The 9,975-nt window shown below is 38.7% G+C and overlaps 1 protein-coding gene across 1 annotated transcript; it reads right to left on the reverse strand.

Annotated features, from left to right (window-relative positions):
• Positions 1–1,113: 1,113 nt before the first annotated feature.
• hdac3 (histone deacetylase 3) lies at positions 1,114–7,675 on the reverse strand. Its single transcript, XM_083890656.1, has 15 exons — positions 7,562–7,675; positions 6,721–6,803; positions 6,319–6,461; positions 5,873–5,954; positions 5,551–5,607; positions 5,417–5,472; positions 5,198–5,331; positions 4,971–5,051; positions 4,795–4,868; positions 4,630–4,694; positions 4,267–4,356; positions 2,613–2,671; positions 1,681–1,760; positions 1,292–1,449; positions 1,114–1,198 (listed from the first exon to the last, which is right to left on the reverse strand). Exons 1-15 carry the CDS (start codon positions 7,614–7,616, stop codon positions 1,129–1,131), a joined length of 1,287 nt encoding a protein of 428 aa, XP_083746782.1. The 5' UTR covers positions 7,617–7,675; the 3' UTR covers positions 1,114–1,128.
• Between the last annotated feature and the right edge of the window lie 2,300 nt (positions 7,676–9,975).

Raw genomic sequence — 9,975 nt, forward strand, 5'->3', positions numbered from 1 at the left:
ACACACAGTACAGTATGTGAATGGTTATTTTGTGTTTTTTATTAAAAAAAAAAGAATGTTGGAGACAACAATATCAAAAAATCACATTAGTTCTGTTTTTTTTTTGGCTAAAAGAGGACCGGTGGTGTGAGATGTTATAGTGTTTGTACAACAGCATCAAACACAGTTTGACCATCACTGATATAACAAACAACTTCACTGCCAAAGCACCAGCCATGTCACCTCTTTTCATGTTCTACATTATAAACACACACTCACAGTACAAACAGTTGTACATACATACGTACATATATATACATAAATGAGCAGAGAAAGGAATGAAAAGTAGTAGCTGCTGTTTGTTTTCGATCCAAGTCAATCACCTCATTCACCAATGTTCACCTAAAGAAATCCAAATCTGTGCCAAAGTGGTGAAAAACACCATTCTCTGTGAGAGCTGTAAGACACATGAATAATAAAAAATCATAGTGGCTCTAAGACGAGAATCGGTGACACCTCATTACTCCTGAAACATCTCCACAGATCAATATGTGTTAAATGCATCCTGAAACCTGATGACATCTGGTGTTGACTGTGATTTCTTCATCTCACTGAGGGTCACATGAACATTCTGCTCCATCACTGTCCTTCATTTGACAGAATGTGCATCGGAGAGGCTCTAATTAGTTCTATTGAACATTTAATGCTGCTTGGAGTTCACATTAAGTCGACCAAAATTGTACAAAAAAAAAAGTGTGATGCCATGGATATTTTCCTATTTCAAAAGCATCTCAGTGATTACAAGTGGAAAAAAAAAGCATTATAAAATCCTTGTTGGTCAACTTTGAAACCGGAAATCTATTATTTATATGAAAGGAAATAACACAGCTGTACTGTATGTACATGTATTTTTCTGTGTCCAGACTTCTGTGTGATTCAAACCCTAAAGAAAACGTGTCTGAAAACAGACTCAGCTGCAAACCTGACAGTTTGTTATGAGGAGGCAGCCATGTGAGAAAGAGAGTAACTGCCTTAAGGTCTTCATGTTCTCCCTTAAAGATTGTTGTTTTTGTGACATGACGCTTGAAGACTGCAGATGAGACCAACACAAGACAGCAAGCGAACTCCATTTCTCTCCATTCCTTCGGGTCAAATTTCTACATCACTCTCTTTGTCGTTGTCATGTTCGCCATCATAAAACTCATTTGCTGCCTCTGGTCTGTGGAAGTGATATCAATGAGAGACGGTTAGACGGACCAAGTTTGCTGCAAAAATACTGCACTTATTTTCAGTCCCATGCAGCAACACTGACCTGGTGTAGTTTTCATCCCCCCCCCTCTCGTCAGGGTCCGGCTCATCGATTCGGTCGTAGCTCAGTAAGTCAGAGGGAACGTCGTGAATCTGGACGCTGGGTGCATGGTTCAACATCTTCAAATTCTCAAACACAGTGTGACGGATCTGCTCCATGTACTGCGCACACAGACACATACAGTTCATTCAACTGCACAGCAGAGGTGCTACAGCAGTACCTTCAACATCTTCTGATCCAACAAACGCCAAGCAGCATTGAATATCAAAAACGTAACAAGCTAAATGTCAGAGATCCACATCAGTATTTCACACTAAGAGACTAGGGACCATTTAAACAAACGCTGTAACCATAGTAACACTGTCACATCTCTAGAGGGTGTGGCATTTTACCTGTCTGGAGTTCTGGTTTTCTATCCTGGTGCTGACATCAGGATGCAATGTGAAGTCTGGAGCAAAGTACTCAAAATACTCTGGAGGAGCATGGGGAAAAAGTAAATAAAATCACAGCCCAATTCACAACTACAAAGGTTATACGTGCAAAGACATTCTGGGAAACGGATTCTTATGGTAACTTTGGTGATTTGATTTCTTTTAAAAATGTATGTTAATTCTTCTCAATGTTCAACACTGACGTGTAAAATGTCCATTTAAAAAGATATTTAACAGGTGACAAAAAACTCCCACTGGGCTCTGGTTCCCTTGCAGTTTGTCAAGATGAAGTAAAATAAAGACTTGGTTAGATCGTGTCACAGTCAAGGTTAGATATCATGTTTTATAAGGTGATCGATCAAAAAAGGTGCGTTCTTGACTACTACTGTATTTTATTGTACATCAGTTTTATTCTTTTACTGTAGTATTTCTTTGTTCATAGTATCTTAGTAGAGGCTGTGAACCTGTCATTTTCTGTTCTTGGTTTAAGTAGCTGTAACAAAAAAAGGGATCAATAAAGTATTTCTGATTCCAATATATCAGAGTAATAAAGTTATGATATGCTTTTGTGAACCGACTGCACAACAAATAGACAAATTACTCTTGCACGACAGGGTTCGAGCTGTGCTTTGCCGACTGTTTGAATACTCAACACTGAATACACAGTACAGTATGTGAATGGTTATTTTGTGGTTTTTATTAAAAAAAAAGAATGTTGGAGACAACAATATCAAAAAATCACATTAGTTCTGGTTTGCTCAATAATGTGTGTACTACTAATAAATGCACTCAAATAGGAGCATTTAGTTGCTTAAGGTTTGTAAGACAATTGTGAACAAACACTTAGGGGTAGCATAAATAGATTTGTATAGATTTATTTAAGTACAACTCACCGCTATAAGGCAGCTCATCGCTGATTGGTTCATCCACTAACAGGGACGTCTCAAAGGTCCTAAAACACAACAGCACAGAAATTAACAAAAATGAAGCCATGACACGACAAGACATTAAATGAACACTTGTGTTTTTTTTACAGGAACTAACCCAAGAAAAAAAATCGGTGCTATGCCACAGTCTTACAAGAATGTCCATTTGTTTTGACTGCAAATCTTTGTTAAGACTTTCGTCAAATAAAAAACATATGCAGTTTGTTGTGCACGTCTTCAATCATCAGCATTTTGCAAGTCCGTGCTCTGCGTCTTTCATTAGCCAAAGTTTAAAGCTCTCCTTAAAAAGCCACTCTGTTTCTTTCTTTCATACTTATTGATTTTAATTATTATTTGAGTAATGCTTTAAGTAATGGTTAAAAGAGAGGAAGTGGTTGTATTCTGTAAGGGGTGTTTTGTTGTTCACGTTTTGGTTCACGCCTGCAGTATACACTTGCATCGTTTGCATGTGAATTGTTGTCTCCTTTTCTTTTTTTTTTACCTCCGAGTAAGAACGTCCCCGGAAGTGTGTTGCCTTTTGTTTTTAGCTTCTTTGTTAGCTTTTGTGTGTTAGCCTGCGAAACCCACGCGCCAGGACTAAATGATTGTCTCCGTATGCCTAAACTACACTTTCCTGGCATTTTGTCATTGAATAGAGCATCTCAAAATCCATGTGAGGACTGGAGGGTCGCTAAGCACTGCACCAGTGATCTGCTTGTTTCAGCTCGACACTTCCGTGTCAATTTTAATCGCACATTACATCATTTTATTTATGTTTTACGCATTCCAAAATATTATCCATGCAGTATTTCCATGACTTTTCCAAAACTTCACAGGAAATTTAGTTTTTCATTAACTTTTCAAGGACCTAGAAAATGCATTTTCAATTTCCAAAACTTTTCCAGGTTTTTCATGAGCGTACAAACCCTGTGCAATTAGCAGGCTGTTGTTAAGACTTGTTACATGTTGAGCTGCTCATCACTGTCATTTCCTAATGTTTGCTGTAGAAGCCAAAGTTTTTTTTTTAACATAACAGAATCAAAAAAGCTTTAACCAGCGGCAGCTGGTGACACAGAGTGTTGCCTCTTGCTGTGACAGTATGATGTTTCAAACTAGTTTGACATTCACACATGTTTATAAAGACAAGATGGACTCAGTCATTGCGTGTCTCACCTGCTGTGGAAAAGCTGTGTGTCCACACTGACAGATCTGCAGCTGCGCACGAGCATGTCCCGAAGTAACATGTTTAAATCCTGTTATCTGAGCCGGTCCGTTCGGCTGTGGGCAGTCTTTGGGCGCTAAATTATACACCAAAGAGTTTTCTTATCTTTTGCATTGCAAGGGCATGTCTGTGTGCATGTGTCACTACAGTGAGAAAGTTTTTAAACTACACTTGAATGCAGATTACACACGGTAGTCATGGACTGTATAATGTGCAGCTTTTTTATTTAAATTTTCCATGTTTTTATAAATTATTTTAGATGATTCCCATTTTCTTCTTCTTCTTCATATGAGACTGGTGGGGTGGCAAATTAGTGCCCTCTATGGATGGGCCACCACTGGCTTCAACTAATGTGATTAATGGGAACTTTCATGTCTCCGGTCTGTGCATCAGACTTACCAGCAACGAGCCACGTTCCTCACAGTGTATCCTCCTCCTCCCAGGACCAACAGAGGAATCCTAAAGCTCTTTACAAACTCCACACATTCCCTGCACGACACAAAACCACACACATGCACAGGTTACAAAATGCCTACTGTTATTGGTGTGATTTGGCTGTAAACATGAGCCCAGACAGAATGTACTAACAAATTACACACGATAGTTATATATAATGAACAGATGGTATAAGGTGCACAAAGAATAACATACAGCTATAAAATAAATATGTTTTGTATGTTGTATGTAAAAAAGTAATATTTTCATAGTTTCAATCTAATGAAAACTATACTGTGGTTAATAGAAACAAGACATGTGTCTCACCCGTGTCCTCGTATACTGAGGTTGAAGCAGCCCAATCTGTCACAGCCCAGAGAATCTGCTCCACACTGAAAACACATCAAATATATGTTCACTAAGCTTCTATTAAACGATTCACTTTACCCAAAGAATCGGGTAAATTGCTTCAGGTCCAAATTGTGCACTGACCTGTAGAACGATGCAGGTTGGCTGGTAGTAATCCACCACTTGTTTAATAAGTGGCTGGAAGAGCTGTCTGTAACCTGAAAAGACCACAAAGCAGATGTATGTAGTTCATACTGTGACCAACAGGCAGAACTGCTAATAATGCAGGTGTATTATTGTGTTATATTTAGTAAACTCACTCTGGTCATCGATGCCGTCTCTGAGAGGAACATTGAGGCAGTAGTAACGGCCACTCTCTGCTCCAGCTTCATACATGTCACCTTCACAAATACAAGCACAACGTATGTCAATAGATATTGGTCTTTTTAAGTTTAAGAGAAACATCTACTTTTGCCCAGTCAGAGAAATGTAAATGTCCAGAACATCATAATGCCTAACTGCCTTAGATGTTGAAAGCTGCTTATACCTGTTCCTGGAAAAAAGTAGTTCCCATATTTGTGGAAGGACACAGTCATGACACGGTCCGTCAGGTAAAAGGCTTCCTGGACGCCGTCACCATGGTGAATGTCTATATCTACATACAAAACCCTTGGGTGGTATCTGCCACACACACAAACACACAAATACAGAGTGTAAGATAGTTGTACAGTGAGAATAAAATACAAGAACATTATCATGTTCTTACTTGAGTAGCTCCAGTATACTGATGACAATGTCATTGACATAGCAAAAGCCTGACGCCTGCAAACATAGGAAAAAGGTTGTTAATTAGGACAGAGAGACAGATGGCAGAGGATTTTTAGAGGATGCTATTCTTACCTCAAATTTTTTGGCATGATGCAAACCTCCGGCCCAATTGATGGCAATGTCACAGATCTGGAAAAGACAAGCAAAAATCGCCATCAGCCAAATTTATCACTGCACTGATTGTACCACAGCCATGCTGTTGCTGTGTCCACATTCACACCAACATTTTTTACTACTAGCTGCTTGGCAGCACTTTCAAAGCAGCAGATGAAGTAAAGGTGGCTGCAAATGAAATAATAGCAAAACTGTACTAAATAAATGCATCACAATTCTTTTTAAATTTTATATTTTCACAGTGGCAGAACCAAAAGCTGATTTGCGTTGCATCTCTTACCTTATGGTTGAGCTGGGTGGCTCCCTGTAAAGAGGCTCCTGTGTATCTGGAGCAGAATTCAAATAGACCTGGAAACACAGGACTGGGACAGGAAGATTTTTGGTGATGTTTTTGTCAGTTCTCTTCTCAGTAAATAGTAATAACCTGGGCTACACAGTGTAAGAAATGCACAGTGGCATTGAAACAGCTACCAGACACTAAAGTCTTGCCACTCATAAGAATATCTCTGTGAATGCTAATGTGCCGAAGGGTTAATAATGTAAATATAACTGCTTGAAAGTTTTGACATTAAAATATTGTGGAACAGAGACAATTATATGCCATGGAGCCAATGATGAAGCCAGTGAATATTACATTACTATTTACTGATCTATCTGACATTTGACAATTCTAGACATTGATATTTTGAAACCAAACCATTATTCATGAGAATCACTCGTACTCACCAGTCGTCTCCCACATTAAATGTGTTGAGGCATTTTGTGAAGCCCTGCATGTTGTTGGGGCTGACCTTCTGCAGAAAGTCTATGTAGTCTTCGGAGTGGAACCTACACATGTCATGCTGGGATGCTTTATATGGCTTGAACATCTGAAAACAAGTAGAGACAGTTGTTTAAAAAATAAATACATAAACAATTAATTAATGGCCCAAGGAACTAGTTATTTTGATTGTGATGTACGCATCGAAATATGTTAACTTTTAAAGACGGGGGGAAGTGTAGTGACACATGGAAACTTAACGTCCTTGGCAGAGATTTGCAATTTCTGAATGCTTCTTCTAAAATGTATACACTGAACTGTTGTTTTTAACAGGTACATTTGAAGTAATATATCTCCCTTCTGCTCACCATCATCTTCTTGTAGAGTCCATAGTGAAGCACCAGACTGTGTGTCAGAGACAAGCGGTGAGGCTTCATAGGGTGACCCGAACCTGGCAGACATTCACAGTTTACACATTACTATACAGTTATACAAATGCCTTATTTTGTGTGTGTGCATCACAGGGACTTTAACCCTTCTGTTATCATCCTATCATCGCTGACAGAATTTGGCAGGCATATTTCTCATTACCATAACTCCTAGACTGTTTGCAAAACATAGACAATTAAAAAACTACCAGAAAGCAGTGAAATAGAGCATTGTGCCCCTATACTTGTCATTAAAGTTGACTCCAGAAAATGACAGAAAAATAAATAACAGAAAATAGAAACTATTCACACAGAAAGAATACGTTCTACATGGTTCATACACTTGCAATAACAGTATTACACTGTTACATGCACACACAACAAGCTCTTCGGGTTTTCACGTGTTGTTTTTTTAAAACAATACAGCACCTGGCTAGAGATAATATGCACAGGAATTCAATTCAAACTTTATTTAAACAATCAGACAGCGAACACTAACTGTACATCATAATACATGTCAATGCAGATGAGAGCATGAAGCGTCAAGTTAGCAGGCTAAGCAAACCGGCTACTCTAACGCGTACACACATAAATTAAGCTATGAATGCAAGGGGGTGTTTTAAAGATAACGCGCAAACCAAACTGCATATAGCGCAGGGAGAAAATGCAAGAAAACGTTTCATGTAAAAGTAAAACACAATCCTTCGGTGGCTAGCATGTAGCTAGCTTATATTAGCATCATTCCCTTTGTAGGCCTGTTCACTGCGACCGCCAAACTCACCGTAATGAAAGTTACCCACGTCGGGGTCATAAAAATAAGATGTTCTGTTGGTCATTGTGTAAAACTATCCCCTGGCTTTCCTTTCTTTGAAAATGTGTGCGGTTGAAGCTAAAATACTCGCATTTTTTCTGCACTTAGCATAAAACCGCCATAGTAAAACCAGTGTCCGTCTGTGTTTTCTTCTTCTTCTTTACTTACCGGCAGACTCGACACGTTCCGTGCATTACTGCCTCCTAGTGGTGCGGAAGTACAACTCTCTCATCAAGTCACAACACCTACAGTCATTTCCCTAATCTCTAAAGGTCCACATCTCCCAAAACTGATCTGAGTAAAAACCTCTTCAATCAAAACATGCACAACAGTTAAAGATGTCTGATGGTATTTCTACATAATTAAGCAATGAATTATGGACATCTTTAGTAAATAAAATATACCACAAGATCTTAGTAAATGTTCACAACATCTATTTATTTAAAGGGACACTGTGTAGTATTTATGGGTTTATATAACCCACAATCCACTTTTTTTATACATATTATGTGCTCCTGCATTGTCTAGTCGCTGTATAATAGTTTTTGTTTCATTTTCGTAGTGTTTCAAAAAGTCATGTAAAATAACATGGTCGCGGGCCGTGGTTGCATTGCCACTGTTAGCAGCGAGACGCCATGTTTCTACCAGAGCCTGTAAGGACAAACGCGAGAGAACAAATCACTTTACTTGTAGCTGAAGTCCCGCCTCCACTCTCTCCGCTTCGTCTGCTACGGCCGCGGTAGCTCGCCCTCTCCCTCGCCTCACGAACCTCATCTGCTGACACGGAGAAAGACAACGAGGACGACATTTGACCGGCTGAGGATACCGTAGCGCTCAGGGAAGGGAGGGGGTGAGCAGAGGAGCAGTTCTTTGTTGTAAATTTCAGCCTCTCCTCTAGATGGCACTATAAACTACTTACTTCACCTTTAAATATTCAATCTATATTAAAATAACCAAAAACTGGACCCATGATCCTTAACATTTCCAACGTCTAGCACACAGTCCATTCAAGTCAATGACTATTACTATAACATTAATGAAAAATTGTATTAGATATTTCTCTTCTTTTTTCAATGTCTCCATTTTTAGGGTTGCCACAGCAGATCATCTGTCTGACAGACATTGTTCTTGTTTCGCAATAAAAAAATAAAAACTCTAGACACCAGAAACAAACACTGGACAAGCGGTTTGCAACCTTTAGAATCAGAAGAACCATTTTTGTAAATTTAAAAACTATAAAAATGATGAAAAACTGTTGATATTTCATAGCTGTTGTCAAAGAAAAACACAAAAATACACTGTTAGCACATATAGGCCTACTTTGAAATAAATCACAGACCTATATGTGTTCTTCCATTATTTGTGGAAAATTGGTGATCCACTTTGAAAATAAATAAAACAATGTTTGACTTTTATGTAGCTCATGTTTTTAAAAACAAACAAACAAACAAAAACATACTGGCATAAGTATGTGGATCATGTACACATGACTGGCTTTCCACATGTGGCTCTAGAGCCGCAGGTTGCAGCCCCCTGCACTAGTCTCTCACAAGAAGAGTAATAGGACACTCCTTTAAGTGATTATCATCCCTATTGCATTGCATGTATGTGCCTCTAATGCATGAGCAGATGATGATGATGCATGAAATCAGCCTGCATACATTTTTAAAACACCTGTTGGTTAAAAACGTGTGAACGAGATATTGCCGGAGATTTTTTCCATAGACCGTACAGAATTTTCCAGGTCATAAAATGATGGAAACCAGACTTTATACACGTGGCAGTGAAAAGAAGGTGAAAGGTGGACAACATAAAGCAGACATGTTACCTTTCATCCACAGGATTTAATGCTCAGAGAGTTAAACACACACAGACACAATATATATATGTATATATATATATATAGAGAGAGAGAGAGAGGGTCCGATCAGATGTGCCCCACATGCCTATGAGCAAATCCTTATGTATACAGGCTAGACAAGAGGGTGTGAGGGTTTCATTTATAAAGCTGAAAAAAGCTACATCTATAGTTGTGTTTGTGTGGCATTATTTCTTTATAAATAATGTTAAAACAATCAGTTATCAACCTTTTTCACAACCCACATCCTGCTGATTCCCTGTCTGTTTGTAGAACATAATGATTTGATGATCTGTTGTTTTGATGGTGGCTGACAGGGTTGGTCAATATTATAAAATATAGATTTTAAAGGCTACATTTACATTTGCATTCCACCATAAGGGCTTGCTGGGAGTGATATTGCAAGTACAACAGAGCCATATTTTATGGACATACTGAATTATTGACATGGAGGTCGAATAGAAGCAGCAAAGGTCGTTCTGCCTTGTTTTCAAAACCTCTGGCTTTGAGTGTGATAAAGACTCTG

Source organism: Microchirus variegatus, assembly GCF_963457635.1.
Source record: "Microchirus variegatus genome assembly, chromosome: 6".
NCBI classification, from domain to species: domain Eukaryota; kingdom Metazoa; phylum Chordata; class Actinopteri; order Pleuronectiformes; family Soleidae; genus Microchirus; species Microchirus variegatus.